The following is a 16719-nucleotide window of genomic DNA, read 5'->3' as shown; positions in this document are numbered from 1 at the left end:
CATCATCCTGTACCTCGAGTGTCAGCGTCATTATCCTGTACCCCGAGTGTCAGTGTCATTATCCTGTACCCCAAGTGTCAGCGTCATTATCCTGTACCCCAAGTGTCAATGTCATTATCCTGTACCCCGAGTGTCAGTGTTATTATCATGTACCCCAAGTGTCAGCGTCATTATCCTGTACCCCAAGTGTCAGCGTCATTATACTGTACCCCAAGTGTCAGTGTCATTATCCTCTACCCAGAGTGTCGGTGTCATTATACTGTACCCCAAGTGTCAGTGTCATTATCCTCTACCCAGAGTGTCGGTGTCATTATCCTGTACCCCAAGTGTCAGGGTCATTATCCTGTACCCCGAGTGTCAGTGTTATTATCATGTACCCCAAGTGTCAGCGTCATTATCCTGTACCCCAAGTGTCAGCGTCATTATACTGTACCCCAAGTGTCAGTGTCATTATCCTCTACCCAGAGTGTCGGTGTCATTATCCTGTACCCCAAGTGTCAGTGTCATTATCCTGTACCCCGAGTGTCGGCGTCATTATCTCGTACCCCGAGTGTCGGCGTCATTATCCTGTACCCCGAGTGTCGGCGTCATTATCTCGTACCCCGAGTGTCAGTGTCTTTATCCTGTACCCCAAGTGTCGGCGTCATTATCTCGTACCCCGAGTGTCAGTGTCATTATCCTGTACCCCGAGTGTCGGCGTCATTATCTCGTACCCCGAGTGTCGGCGTCATTATCTCGTACCCCGAGTGTCGGCGTCATTATCTCGTACCCCGAGTGTCGGCGTCATTATCTCGTACCCCGAGTGTCAGTGTCTTTATCCTGTACCCCAAGTGTCGGCGTCATTATCTCGTACCCCGAGTGTCAGTGTCATTATCCTGTAACCCGAGTGTCAGTGTCTTTATCCTGTACCCCAAATGTCAGTGTGTCCTTGTGGTCTGTCTGTAAATGGCCATTGTCCCATTGTGGTATCCGTTGACTAGGTGATTCGGGGTTCTGCAGGGCATTGACCCTATAGATCAGGACGGGGTGTTGTATCCCTGTAGACGGGGCGCCTATGATTGTTTGTACCAGAAGAGGTCACAGTGCGGCTTTTAAATGAAGTAAATTGAGTGCTGATGGATTTCTCTCTTCTCCTCAGTTAATTGCTTCATCTTACGTCTGCGAGAATCAATGCGCTGGAGTTTATTTCCGTAGATTGCTGGTTTGCTTGTTGTTCTGTCTGCTGACCCGCTGTGCCCCACTTTACCAGGGTGATATTTGTAGAAGTGGGGCAAGAACACATATGGGGCCGGCTCATACCGTCTGCCAATTATGTGGAATGAGTGAGCAGTGAATTGTAGAGGCCCCTACAGAACCCCGGACCTGTCAGAAGAAGCCGTTTTCCTCAGAATACAAATAATTTAGCAGGATTTTATATTAAACGCTTTGTTGGCTCTCAGAAAACAGCGACAGCACGAAGGCCGGAGCGGTGGTGTCCGCGCAGAAGGCGTCTTCTTCTGTCCTTTTCTTCTTTCTTTGCTACATTCTTATTACTTTTATTTTCTTTTTTTCTATCTTTTCCCTCTTTCCCCTTTTCTACCTTCCTCCCTACTTTTTTCTTTTTCTTTGTTTGCCTTATTCTTTCATCTTCCCTCCACCTCTTTCTCTATTCTGTTCCTTCCATGTACCCCCTTTCCTTCTTCCTTTCCTTTCTTCCATTACACTTCTTTCCACGCCCGTTCATCTTCCGTCCACTCCCTTCCATTCTGTCCTTCCTTCCTTTTCGCCTTCTCTCCACCCCTTTCCTTCATCCCTTCCTTTCTCTTCACTGTCCGTCCACCCCTTTCCTCCATTACTTCCTTCCTTTCTCTACACCTTCCATCCATCCCTGTTCATTACTTCATTCCCTCCTCTTCAACTTAACTCCACCCCCTCTCTTTCCTTCCTTCTTTCCCTTCCTCTTACCGTTCTGTCCACGCCCGTTTATTTCTTCCTTCCTTCCTCTCCACCTTCCAACCACACCCTTTCCTTCATTCCTTTTTCATCCCCTTACGTTCACACTCTTTGATTCTTGACTTCCTTTTCACCTTCTGTCCAACCCTGTGCATGAATTCCTCCCTTCCTTTCTCTTCATCTTCTGTCCACCCCCTTTCTTTCATTCCTTTCTCATCACCTTCCGTCCACCCTCTTTCCTTCCCTTCTTCCTTTTTACCTTCTGTCCACCCCCTTTCCTTCATTCCTTCCTTCATTCCTCTTAACAATCTGCCCATCCACTCTTCTTCACTCCTTCCTTTCTCTTCACTTTCCATCCACCCATTCTCCTTAATTCCTTCCTTTCTCTTCACCTCCCGTCTATCTCCTCTCCTTCATTCCTTCATTCCTTCCTTCCTTGCTTTCTCTTAGTCTTCACCTTTCATCCACTCCTGTTCATTAATTTCATTCTTCCTTTCTCTTTACCTCTGTCCACCCCCTCTCTTTCCTTCCTTCCTTCCTTCCTTTCTCTTCACCTTCCTCTTTACCTTCCATCAATCCCCTCTCCTCCCTTCCTCTTCACTTCCCGTCTGTCTCCTATCCTTCGTTCCTTCTTCCTTTCCCTTCACCTTCCGTCCACCTCCTTTCCTTCTTCCTTCCTTCCCTCCTCTCTTTTTCCCTCATCCAATGAATGACCCGGATAGCCGTTTGTTCATTTCTGTATCGGAGACGGTGAGATGGAGCGGAGGTTGTTAGCAGCCGCCTCACAAGGAGCTCGGCCCCGATAGGTCCTGTGTGTCATTATGTTATGTGCGCCTGCTTTGCTGGAGATTGCTGCCCCGGTTATTCATCGTGACTTTGCTGTATTAAAAAGTGTCATCCATCAAAAAGGAGCGCAGCCCGTGAGTCGGGACCTAACTGAGGGGCCCGCACCCCACCTAGCGTGCTCCATTTATAATACTGGGGTGCGACGCCCCCTATGGACACATCCCTGGTTTTACTGAGAAGGAGTAATGCCACTGAATACCTGTGCAGGATGGTCGGGAACCTGTGGGACAAGTGTGGTCATGTTCATGTCACCCGGCTTTCCCAGGCACAGATACAGTTCCTGAGGATTTTCCATCCTTTTTTGGGAGGAAATGTGGTGAGATTTAATCAGGAATGATACATACAGCCCATTTATGCTATCCCCGTCCCCGGGATAAATGTCCCTCGTTACTGCAGTATTACGTATCTGACTACATTATACGCCGTCACATAAATTTCCATGTCTCCCCGGGAGATTGTTCCATCGAACATATATGTCACCGCATGAAACTGCTGCTTCGTTAGTGAGGAGTTTTGCTGGAGACCTCATTACCATCCCAACACAATAGCGCGTATCTTTAGACCCTTGACATTTTGCCGGATAAAAATTGCAGAATTACGTAAGCGCCAATGTAATTGTCGCCATTTGTCATTCAGGACACAGGTCACTTTGTTTTATCCCTCATCCGTAATGTGTTGTATCACTATTATCAGCATTTTTGCTGCAACCCCCCCCCCCCCCCCCCCTCCCCTCTATCCTTAAAGGGGTTGTTGAAAATTTCTTATAACAGGGGCACAATGGGTTAAAAAAATAAAAATGAGCAATCCGCACCTCAGCAGACCACTTCTGACATGACGCTGCCCATGCCCAGCTCATCTCTACCTCCCCGTCCCATCTCGGTTCACAGGAAATGCTTGCTCAGCCAATCACTGCCTGAGACGGGTCACCACTGCGGCCAGTGATTGGCTGAACGGGCGTTTCCTGTGCGTCAGGATGGGACCAGGGGTAGCATCAGAAAGGCAGCAGCGCTAGATTGGTGAGGTATTGCTTGTTTAACTTGTTTTTTAACCCATTTAGCCCTAAAAGACTTTTATTATGTGCCGGGCAACCCCTTTAATACGTTCAATATTCTGCATTGATTAATATATCTTTATCGCTTGTGTTTCTGACACAGAGCTCCAAATCTCCTGCATAAACCTAGTGACATGTTACCTGCAGCCACCACCAGGGGGAGCTCACTGCACTATATTGATATCGTGTCACAACAAATTGACCGATTGAGGGAAGGCAGTAGGATAGGGGCCGAATCCTACGTAGGAAGGAACTAAAGTGGATATATTGTGGATGATTAATGTATCATGTGATTGGCCACGTCGGTTTGTGGAGGTGTGGCTTGCACTTTTTAAGCAGGGTCATTTGGGGATCACATTGTGCTTGATAAAGGCTATGCTATAGCCGAAACGTAGCAACTTTTCTGTAAACACGTTTTGCATGTAAGCAGTTTTCACCGGACATGCTGCCGCCGTTATCGCTCATTGGATTGCTCCCCCTAGTGGTGACTGCAAGCAGCAAAATTACTTGTAAGGCTGTGTCTATGGAGGGGAAAAAACGGATCATCAGCCACTATACAGATGGCAAAAGTATCTGAACCAAGGAACTTACTCTTACATTTTGGGTTTGAGTTTTTATAGGGGGGTCTTATAGCGAAGGCATCTGTAGGATTTAGCCATTTTCACCCTATTTATTAGTGCAAACTAAATGTAATTTGCTTTGTTATCCCAAGGTAAGGCGAGGCTAGACCATGCATTAGGTTCATTGAGGCATGAGCTTCAGGGCGCCTCAGTGAGGTCACTAGTGATTGGAATGGCTGGATCTTCTCGTCAGCGCTGGTTCGAGATGACTTCTGTTCTTTTTCTTTTTTTCTTGCAGGTGATTACTTTGGAATCCTGATGGAAGAGAAAGTGACCGGCTTCCCATTTAATGTCATGGAGAATCCAATGTATTGGGGGAGTACAGCCAATTACCTGGGTCTGGCCCTCCTGTAAGTAGTCCTGACCACCGTCTCCTCTCCAGCTGGGGTCCTACTGGTTGTTCCTGATGAGTTCCCCATAGATTGTGTCCACACGATTTGACTGAGCATGCATGTGTTCTCAATAGGGAGCGGAGTTGGAGAATAGAGGATCCAGCATGTTGAAATTCAGCATGTCCAATCCCTTTTTTTTTGTCTTAACACGTCAAACCAATGGCAGCCAAATGTTTCATACTCATAGATGGTCGGCAGGTCCTGCCAGAATCTGCAGCTTCACCAATGTATGTCTGATTTGTATGGCCTGCTTTTGTCTGCGCACCTCTGTTTAGGGCATGAAGAATTGGGCAGATAGATAGCTACGAGATAGATAGATAGATAGATAGATATGAGATAGATAGATAGATAGATAATAGATAGATAGATAGATAGATAGATATGAGATAGATGATAGATAGATAGATAGATAGATAGATAGATAGATAGATAGATAGATAGATATGAGATGGATAATAGATATGAGATAGATAATAGATAGATATGAGATGGATAGATATATAGATAGATAGATATTTTGCACTGTACATGTATTATAACCTTCACATATCAGACTCTGTGTCCTTGATCAGTCAAGCTTACATTTTATTTTTGGTGCTTATGCCCAGTGAAGGTTAGGAGGAGTCAGTAGGGGGCATCTCATGGTCGTTCTTCTGTTGTCGGTGTATTTAACCACTGAATGTCCAGATTGGCTGGATTCACATCACGTTTTTTCCCATCCCATTATGATGCCAGACTGATGCCATACAGTGCCATCCGTTCACCATAGAGTTCTATTGTAAATAAATAAATAAACAAACCTATAAGTTTTTTTTACCGGACTGTGCAGGATACAAGAACGTGGTGCGCTGCATTTTTGGATCCTTTTTTTCTAACGTACACGTCAAACGGAGGCAGAAAACGTGATGTGAACCCCGCCTAAGACAGCCAAATACAAACAGTCCATTGTGTTGAAATGGGTGAAAATAGAGTGTCCTGCAGCCAATCAAGTCATGGAACAGATCACAGCAGCAGAAGGTAAAGCAGATCACAGGAAAGGCCACAGCAGACCTGTTAGGAAATGGGCGGAGATAGAACATTGACTATCCAATGAAATCACAGGAATGGTCACAGCAGATCTCTTATGAAGTGGGCGGGGATAGAACACTCACTAATTAATGAAATCACACCAATGGTTACAGCAGATCTCTTATGAAGTGGGCGGAGATAGAACACCCTATAGCCAATCAGCTCTCCACCACTAATGTCCATTAGCATTATATTGCTATGCTACCTTGCCCACTCTGATTGGCTACCCCCAGATACCCCAGTGCATGTCTGGAGGTAACTAATGTCACTGAGTAGCCCCCCACCCACCCATTAGAAGAAAAAGACTGGAGCTCTTAACTTTTGTATTGCAAACTGTACCTAATCTGTTCTACAAATTAGTCCCTACTGGTAAGTTCTAGAACCTTCCGTATGTCCATCATCCCTTCCCTCTCCCCAGGGACACTGAATAAACTGTTCCAGGAGCTTTTCGGCACAGCTGGTGTGCAAGAATCACTAACTGCAGAAAGTACATTGTCTAATTATTGTCCTCATTAGCCGATTATGAACTGATTTAATGTATATCACCAGCCAGTTATAGTAACGAGGCCCCGGTAACATAAGGGAGAAGGCAGGCGGCTCGCCAATAGGCTTTTGTTTAATGAGTTAATGCCGTCTAACCATGCTCTGCCTTTGGGGACCGAGCGCAGTTAGTCAATTACCGCGGCCATGTAAATTTGTTCTCCTTTGCATAAATAAATCAAGGACCTGATAGGAGATGTATTAGTAAAAGCAAGGCTCAGCCAGCGGAACACGGCCTAGAAAGAAAGCCGGAGCGCGGCCAAGCTGTAATAACGCTGTTCTGTGTAATAAGTCACCGGCAGAAATGTTATTTCATGAAAGTGTAACAGACCAATCCCAGGGGGACGGGGGAATATTGCTGCGCCGAGCTGCCAAGAAACATTGGCGTTTTGGTTGGATATAGACAAAAGAGAAAAAAAAAAAAACACAAAAAACCTGTGGAGAATGTTTAGAAAAATTACCAGCAGTAATAATTGTGATAATCCCGTAAAACAATGGGGGGGGGGGGTCCACTGGTTGGCAGGGATTTCAAAATGCCCGATCCTTTCAACATGACCAAGAGACTGTCACTTTCAGAGGTGGTAGAGGCTTGTTACTCTCTTCCCGCTGAAAATACTTGCACACTTGCCAAGCCGAGTATGCATGTGTATGGGGGGAAAATAGCTGTTGGTCTAAGCTGTTGAAAGTGTGTGGCCCCTTAAGGCTGCACATGGAAGGCTTCAACAGGACAGCCGTTGTCCCAGGCCGACCTTGATCGTGACATTGAATCCAGTAATCGCCCATAAACTGGTGGCCAAAGCCGTCCAGAACTGGAGGACAGGTTTCCCATGTGTTGGTTGCATCACTTTTAGCTCTGTCCTTAAACTGGCCCTTAAAGGCTATGTACCCCTTTGGGGCAATGTTTTTAATTGTTGCATTATACTCATTTTGAGATAAAAATATTTTTTCTAGTTGGTCTTTATTAAAAATGTTGAGCCCCTTTCTCTGTACAGCCTTGAGATTCTCTAACACCAGGATTTGTATTTTTATGGCTCCTTATCTCTGCTCTCTGACCTCCTAAACACTCATTATAGCTAGGATATGCCCCGATTGTCTGATAGGTGCAGGTCCCACTGCTGGGACCCTCACCTATATCGATGAAACGGAGCGGGGAGTGCTGTGGCTAGAGGACCCCAGATTTCCCGGGGTCTGTCCACCACCAAGCGCTAATCCCCGCCTCTCCCATAGAAGTGAATGGGAGCGTGCCCCGCATGCGCAGCCCATGCTCCCATTCATTTCTATGGGGCATACGGCAATAGCCGAGCGCTGGCGGCCCCATAGAAAGGAATGAAAGGCGGCTGCGCATGCGCAGTGCGCTCTCCTTCACTTTCGGGGCTCCGTTCTCGATATAGGTGTGGGTCCTAGCGATATGCCCCCATTGTCTGAGATGAGAAAACCCCTTTAAAATTTACCAAAATATAGGTAGGGGCACCGAAAGGTCTGATTTCTCTCCTGACAAGTCCCCTCGTCCCATTTCTGTCCTCTGTTCAGTGACGACACTTATTTAAAGTGAAGGCCTGAATAATCTACAGACCGGTTGCTAAAGGGGTTCTCCAGAAATGATTTAAAATGGCCGCCAGCAACCTCTCCTAGAAAGTGAGGAGGACTGTCTGCCATCGCTTGCAGGGGAGGGGTGTGCGCCTCACTACTGGCATATACTGCACACTGGTGAGCGTTCCTCTCAGGCTGCTCAGCCATGATGGCATATCCTAGACAGGATCACTTCATTACTATCTATTGTAGTGAGGACACGCTCCCTCTCACCCCCTTTAGGCAGTTCTACAAATGGTGTCAACCAGTCTTCCTCATACTCTAGGCCAGGGGTAGGCAACCTCCGGCACTCCAGGTGTTGTGAAACTACAACTCCCAGCATGCATACTTGCTCTGCTCTTCTCAGAACTCTCATAGAAATGAATGGAGCATGCTGGGAATTGTAGTTTCACAACAGCTGGAGTGCCGGAGGTTGCTGATCCCTGTTCTAGGCCATTTTAAATAATTCCCGGAGAACCCTTTAAGGACTCCCTGCCTGAGAACCTTGTTAAGATGACCGTAACTATGGTAATATTTCCCTAGCAACCAGCTTGGCAGACACTGGAGACTGGATTTTGAGTTGATAGCAGATAAATAGATGACACCCCTCTTCTCATTCCGCCTTTATTAATCAGATTTTTGTTAAAAAAAGTATTTTGGTGGTGAAACTTTTTAGTTGACAGCTTGACAACCTGGTGTCCTATGAGTTCCTGTAAATACAGCATCTCCATTCACCTCGCATGATCTCCGCCGCCATTGCAGCCTGAACTCTGTCAATTTCAATCTGTTTCTCCATTATGTAAGACGCCGTCGTCCCTGAGCGCAGAGGCCGAGCAGGTAAACAAGGCAGGACCTTCAGTAACTAGTGGAGCACGCGAGGACACATGACGTCATGTACACCGAGTGGTTTTTTTTGGGAGCCTTTCATCTAGGCGGTATTAATCAGTTTTCCGGAGCGGTTCAGGCATAACTAGTTGCACAGATGATCCATGGTTGGCTGCAATTATGATGATCATGGATCCTGTACCCAAAGGCTAGGAGTTGTAGTGAGGACAACTTTCTAAGGATAAAACCGCTCGGGATCCCAGTGGCCAGACCCCAACCAGCCAGTGTCTTAAAGACCTCTCCAATTAATAAAGTGACTAGTATGTCACCGTGGGATCAGCTTATTGTTGGGTGGCCTCGTCTAACAAAATAGACTGTCCAAAGTGGAGAACCCCTGACTGTCCAAGATTAGAAAAACATGGCTGCTTTCTTCCAAAACAGCGCCACCCCTGACCACAGGTCGCGTGGTGTATTGCAGTTTATCCCCTTCGGTGGGAACCACTAGACTATGGACATAGCTGTGTAGCTCCAGCACAGCTGATCTGCAGGGTGTAAGACCCCTGCTGATCAAATATAGATGGCCTCTTCTGAGGAGAGGCCATCAGTAGTAAAGTCCTGACAATCCCTTTAAATATTCTATCCAGTTATCTGTTTCTGAGAAAGCTGGGTGAGGACCAACATCTCATATACAGCCTGAATCAGTTAGATATCAATTCAAGCAGTTTTCCCATGATTCATTTAAAGAATACCCCCAAATGGATCCAGAGATCTCCCCATTCATTGCTCCACTTGCCCTGCTGGATTATTATTATTTTTTTAGGGGGCGTATACATTCTCAGGGGGCGTGTTCTTTCTGCTGCAGCACTGTCACAGATAAAACTGGAGACAGCTGAAGATTTAAACGGAGCATGTGCGACCACCTCAGCGAGGTGGACATAGAAATAAGGAAAAGAACAAACAGCAGGTGGCAGATTTTATTGATTTGCTCAGTGTCTATACAAAATGTATTTAATTACCTGCAATTATCAAAGTATTCAGATCTAGGGGCTTGTTTGAAATATGTAAAAAAAAAATAGTGAGATAACCCCTTTAACCTTGTCAGAGCTGACCACATGCAGCCAAGCCACGCCCACCCATGAGAGCAATGACCACACGATTACGTGGTAAAATCATGCGTCAGTGGACGTGGCACCATCGGGCTGTACCCAGCTTTCCAGCAACAGATATGATAACAGTCGGTAGAACTGGAGATTTATTTTATACATTTTTGAACGGCAAACGCCCTTTAAGCTGAACCCCGTCACCCGGCTCGGTCCCTCTCGGATAAGGATGTTTTGTTTTAGACTCGCGGACTGAATCCTGTCATTTAGAGGGGAGGATCTGAACTCTCGGACCCGGCAATCGGTGCACTCCTCTGTGCGGGATGTTCTTGTCCCCATCATTTATACAGGAAACGTTGTCGCGGATCAGGGAGTTTTACCCGTCCGAGTCTTGGCACCTGAACAGGATACGACCTCGATGACCAGCGGGCGACGGTGACCAGAGGGGCAAAGTGGCCAGAATAAATCGGCCCTTAAAAGGGAACCTGTTATAGGAGACGTACAGGATTAGAAAAAACATGGCTGCCTCCTTCCAGAAACAGTGCCACACCTGTCCACAGGTTGTGTCCGGTATTGCAGCTCAGCTCCAATGAAATGTACGTTCTGCAATACCACACGCAGCCTGTGGGCAGGCGTGGCAGTGTTTTTGATTGTAATGGGGATCCACGCACGCTGCGGCCTGATTGGAAATCCAGTTTGCAGGAAAAAAATATATAAAATTGACGTCCATTTTTGCCGCAGTTTTCCCAAGTGGATTGACTCCATTCAACTGGGTCAGATGCACGCCTTGCAGCATGAGAACGCCCCCTAAGGAGAATATCCCTTCTTGGCACGACCCTTTAAAGTTTGTTAAAGGGGCCGTCCAGGACTAGAAAAACATGGCTGCCTTCTTCCTAAAACGGCACCACGCACGGGTCGTGTACGGTATTACTGCTCAGCCGCATTGACTTCAGTGGAGCTGGCCTGCAATTCCACACCCCACGCGTGGACAAGTGTGGGGCTCTTTTTGGACTTTTTACACAAAAGGGGAAAAAAATTGAAAATAATAAAAAAATGTGACCTTGATCCATATTGCGAAGAAAAAACAAAAATAAAATCAGTGACAATAAAGTTAGATGAAAAACTGCAGCCGGTCAATACGGAAGCTAGGAGATGGTCATCCGGGCGGCCGCATCGCGTCACAGCTGTGGATACCGCCAGACAGAAATCGGACGGATACAACGTCTTTCTTACCGCACATCAAAGCCTTCAATTCCTTTTAAATACGCAGAGTGTCAGGCGTTCAGTGTGCGGCGATTCTTGACACCGCTGTATGGAGGGACACGGCGTCCGTATATATATACGCCTGCAGGGATGAAACCTGGATCGCATCTAGACGATCCTCTGTGAGCTGAACTGTCCAGTGTACATGCACTGATACATTGTAGCAAAAATGCTAGGACAGGAGAGAGATGCTGACAAGAGGATTGTCAGGACTGATACATGGTAGAAGGACTAGGTCATCTTCCCATCCTCTAGCTCGGGGATCAGCAACCTCCGGCACTCCAGCTGTTCTGGAACTACAACTCCCAGCATGCTTTTTTCAATTCTATGGGAGTTACAAGAAAAACCAAGCAAGTGTGCAGACTGGGAGTTGTAGTTTCACAGCAGCTGGAGTGCCGAAGGATGCTGACGGCTCTAGCTTTCCTGAACTAGTCCTGCCCACACAGCTGAGGCTTTGCTATTATGTGTCAGTCTAGGATGGCAGTCCTCTGTTAGGTACAGGCAGTAGCATCGGATGGTTTCCCTCTTGGGAGGATTGTCTAGACTGGGCATGCTCAACCTGCGGCCCTCCAGCTGTTGCAAGACTACAACTCCCAGCATGCCCAGACAGCCTACAGCAGGGCATGGTGGGAATTGTAGTTTTACAACAGCTGGAGAGCCTCAGGTTGGCCATCCCTGGCCTACAGCTATTAGGGCATGCTGGGAGCTGTAGTATTGCAACAGCTCGAGGGCCGCAGGTTGGGCATCGCCTAGTCTAGACTGAAAACCATGGTGGCAAACCCTAAGCTGTGAGATGTATTAGATCTCTGCAGTGTGTTCCTAATGATTGACAGCAAGCAGACATCTTGAACATGGTGACGAATTGAAACACAAAGTATATTAAAATGTTGCAGAACTGTTCAGTATACAATGATTAAAGGGGATGTCCAGGATTAGAAAAACATGGCTGCCTTCAGTTGGTTGTGTGTGGTATTGCAGCTAAGCCTCGTTCAGTCCAGTGGAGCTGAGATGGAATACCAGATACAACCTATGGACAGGTGTGGGAAGGCAGCCATGTTTTTCTAATCCTGGACAACCCCTTCAAGTTGTCATAAAGGGGTTCCCAGGATGTTATTAATTTACCACCACCACCACCCAGCCAAACATATACTCACCTGGCCTCATTGGTGACTGCAGGGTCATATGCCGCTTGACGACACAACATCGGGGAGGACAGTCATTGGTTGCGGCTGTGCAAGTGACCACGTCCATGTGGAATTTGATGAGTGGGGACCGGACGTCCATCTGGGGAAGAGGGGGATTTAAAAAAAATCCTAGACAACCCCTTTAAGGTGGTCATAGCGTTCAATAGCAGAATGCACCTTTAGGCCTCTTGCACACAACCGCATGGCTTTTTCAGTATTATTGCGGTCCGCAAAAAATACGAATGACGTTCGTGTGCATTCCTATTTTTGCGGAACGGAACAGCTGGCCCCTAATAGAACAGTACTATCCTTGTCAGTTATAGGGACAATAATAGGACATGTTCTATCTTTGAACGGAAATAAGGAAACTGAAGGCATACGGAGTACTTTCCCGTTTTTTTGTGTGGATCCATTCAAATGAATGGTTCCGTATACGGAAAGCAAAAAAACCGGAACGGAAACGGAAAAAAAAAATGTCCGTGTGCAGGAGGCCTTAGTTGTCCAAGGACTGAGGGGGCAGAGCACGACACAGGGATATTCTTTTTGTAAAACCTTGTGTCATGGACCGCCCCCTCAGGCTAAAAACTGCGCAAGCATGGCCCGTGAGTTTTGGCTCATGTTCATTATGTGATTTTTCACAACCTGAAATCTAAAAATATTCCTGTCATGAAGTGACGTGGTGTTATAACTTTCACGCCGCCTGATTTCTGATGTCATCACAAATCTTTATACCTGGCGCTCTATGTGATGATTAATTCGAAACTTAGAACATAGACTTGCCTCTAGCAGTGCGGCGGCTGGAAGTAAAAATAGCGCTCACCGCTCACCTGCAGTGATGAATATTTCCCATAGCTCTATATTATGGACTCACTGTACACTCGCTGCAACATGGCATTGATGACAATAATATCACCGCTCGGCCTGCAGCCTCAGAAGTGAGAAAAAACAGCCCTGCACTCATTTATTGTGCCTCAGAAATCCCACACAAATTCACAGAGGTGCGAAAGGCAATGCTTCCAGATCTTTCTTTTATATCTAAATGTACCAAGCTTTGTAGGCTATATGTCCCTTATGTACAAGTGCTATAATACTGCGTATAGGTATGAGAATATTACTAATATAATACTGCTCCTATGTACAAGAATATAACTACTATAATACTGCTCCTATGTACAAGAATATAACTACTATAATACTGCCTCCTATGTACAAGAATATAACTACTATAATACTGCTCCTATGTACAAGAATATAACTACTATAATACTGCCTCCTATGTACAAGAATATAACTACTATAATACTGCCTCCTATGTACAAGAATATAACTACTATAATACTGCCTCCTATGTATAAGAATATAACTACTATAATACTGCTCCTCCTATGTACAAGAATATAACTACTATAATACTGCCTCCTATGTACAAGAATATAACTACTATAATACTGCTCCTATGTACAGGAATATAACTACTATAATACTGCTCCTATGTACAAGAATATAACTACTATAATACTGCTCCTATGTACAGGAATATAACTACTATAATACTGCTCCTATGTACAAGAATATAACTACTATAATACTGCTCCTATGTACAGGAATATAACTACTATAATACTGCCTCCTATGTACAAGAATATAACTGCTATAATACTGCCTCCTATGTACAAGAATATAACTACTATAATACTGCTCCTCCTATGTACAAGAATATAACTACTATAATACTGCCTCCTATGTACAAGAATATAACTACTATAATACTGCCTCCTATGTACAAGAATATAACTACTATAATACTGCCTCCTATGTATAAGAATATAACTACTATAATACTGCTCCTCCTATGTACAATAATATAACTACTATAATACTGCCTCCTATGTACAAGAATATAACTACTATAATACTGCTCCTATGTACAGGAATATAACTACTATAATACTGCTCCTATGTACAAGAATATAACTACTATAATACTGCTCCTATGTACAGGAATATAACTACTATAATACTGCTCCTATGTACAAGAATATAACTACTATAATACTGCTCCTATGTACAGGAATATAACTACTATAATACTGCCTCCTATGTACAAGAATATAACTGCTATAATACTGCCTCCTATGTACAAGAATATAACTACTATAATACTGCTCCTCCTATGTACAAGAATATAACTACTATAATACTGCCTCCTATGTACAAGAATATAACTACAATAATACTGCTCCTATGTACAAGAATATAACTACTATAATACTGCTCCTATGTACAAGAATATAACTACTATAATACTGCCTCCTATGTACAGGGATATAACTACTATAATACTGCCTGCGGTGTACTCTCTTATGTTCTTGTATATTTTTGGTTTACCGCAGGAACTCCAGCCCGGCAGGACTCGCCCTCACAGCAGTGGTCGCCCTATGCTACAAAGTTGCCATCTGGTTTGAAGGGTAGGTGATCTCCCATGTTTCTTTATGGACACACATCTCTCCAGCTACCGCTCATTTTCAAGCTTTTCCTAGTCTGCTATGCTAATCTATAGTATGAATACAATACCAAAATTACGGTTCAAACTGGCACATACATAGAGCAATAGAAGAGAAGAGGTGTGTGTGTGTGTGTATGAGTTCTGTGAAGGCGTCTCGGCGAGCTGGGTGACAAGGTAATTATGAGGAAATTATGGGATTTTTGCTGCAATTTTCCTCTATTTTTAGCGCTATGAAGTCCACAGCCGGCCGCTAAGACGTCTTTCTATACGAGAGATGAGAAATATTGTGTGATTTCAGAAATGACGGGCGCACATGTGGAATCTCAGGTCGGAGGAGATGTGAGATATTCCAGCACATGTGTGTCTAGTCCGGGATATTACCGGAAAACAGAGGGAGCGATAGTCACTGAGGCGAAATAAGAGGCTGCGCCGCCGCGCACACAGACCTGGCACCACCGCCTGCATCTGGGCTCCATAAGGTGACCGATAATGAAGCGTCCACCTGAGGCACACGGGGCCCGGACCTGTCCTCACAAGTCCTCAGCAGTGCATCCTAACCGGCCGCGGCGGTAATTTAAAGGCCACTCGAAGCATAACCCAGCGAGGCCCTTACCCGGGGACCACGAGGGGTGCAGGGGTCCTCTAAGTTAGAGGACAACGTCAGGTGTTGATAGTCCGTCTTCAGCCGTTTCTTATATCAGATTCTGGGAAAGCTGGGTGACCACCACTGTGGAAGTGGCAGTGGCGGCCATATTGGTGGTCACCCAGCTTTTCTAGAAGATAATTGAGAATGTCTAACCAACTGACACTTGAGGACTTTATGTTTATTATGGATTTTAGGAAGGGGAGAGTGCCCTTTAAGGCGCCGTTCACGTGGCAGAATTTGGCGTGGATTCCGTACCAGAAGTTGGCCGTGAATGATCCGCCTCCCATTGTATTTAATGGGATGCCAAGCTGACATTCATGCGGCTGAGGTTTATGGCCACACCAAGAAAGGACATGTTCTTATCATGCCTGTAATCCGCAGTCCTCTGTAGAAAACGATGGGAGGCGGTCTTCGCGTGCGCCAAGTTCTACTGCCCCCTAAGTTTGCAGCGATGCTCTGCCATTATTGTAAATGTCTCTGACGTCTTCACTTCTTCCTCCATTGTAGGCCTTTTACTGAGAAGATTTACAGAAACAAAGCAAAAAGCAAGAGGAGCCATTAATCGCTGCCGCGGTCCAGCGAGGGGGAGGGGATTCGTACATCATATGGGCCGCCATTGTGTGCTTCATACAGCAAGCGATTAAACAGTATTCGGGGAAGCAATAACCTGATAGAGGCACCGAGTACTTGATCCCTCAGCTGATTGTCTGCATCCCCATACAACATGGCTGCCTGCAGGTTTTGTTTTTTTCTAGCTTACGTTATAATACTAGGTTTTACACCATGAAGCTGTTTTACTGTTTACAAGACCATCGAGAGAAAACTTTGTCTAATTTTATGTGTTTTACCTCTTTGGAAAAGTCACGAATAATAAAGTTTTAACAAAAAATGTTCCTTGGTGGCCGTCATTGACGAGAGAAGGTGGAAATTGTATTCTGTCCTCTGATTATCTAATTTCACATTGAGACATTCCTGGCTAATTAGAGTAATGTTCCCCTACCGGCACATTGTGTCACCTAATTATACCGCAGGGCTCCTTTTAGTAAGCGGGAAGAAAACATAATTGTCCTGTGTGATTGCAGGCGCAGCGAGCGGTATGGCACAATGCCTGCAGACCTCAACCAGCCTCCTGCCCCATCACACAGAGTCACCAAACCAGAGCCACTGCAAAAAGATA

General features: G+C 45.5%; 1 protein-coding gene across 1 annotated transcript in view; it reads left to right on the top strand.

The window, feature by feature from the left end:
* Positions 1–16425, top strand: part of PEMT (phosphatidylethanolamine N-methyltransferase) — a 79392-nt gene extending 62967 nt beyond the window's left edge. Inside the window, exons 5-7 of the mRNA XM_040440883.1 lie at positions 4688–4799; positions 14784–14858; positions 16050–16425. Of these exons, the coding sequence (XP_040296817.1) occupies positions 4688–4799; positions 14784–14858; positions 16050–16104 (242 nt within the window). The 3' untranslated portion in view covers positions 16105–16425. The remainder of the gene's footprint in view (positions 1–4687; positions 4800–14783; positions 14859–16049) is intronic.
* Positions 16426–16719: the final 294 nt, after the last annotated feature.

The sequence above is a fragment of the Bufo bufo genome, chromosome 7, assembly GCF_905171765.1.
Source record: "Bufo bufo chromosome 7, aBufBuf1.1, whole genome shotgun sequence".
Classification (NCBI taxonomy): Eukaryota; Metazoa; Chordata; class Amphibia; order Anura; family Bufonidae; genus Bufo; species Bufo bufo.
Note: the sequence above shows the minus strand (reverse complement) of the source record. Positions and strands in the feature narration are given on the sequence as shown.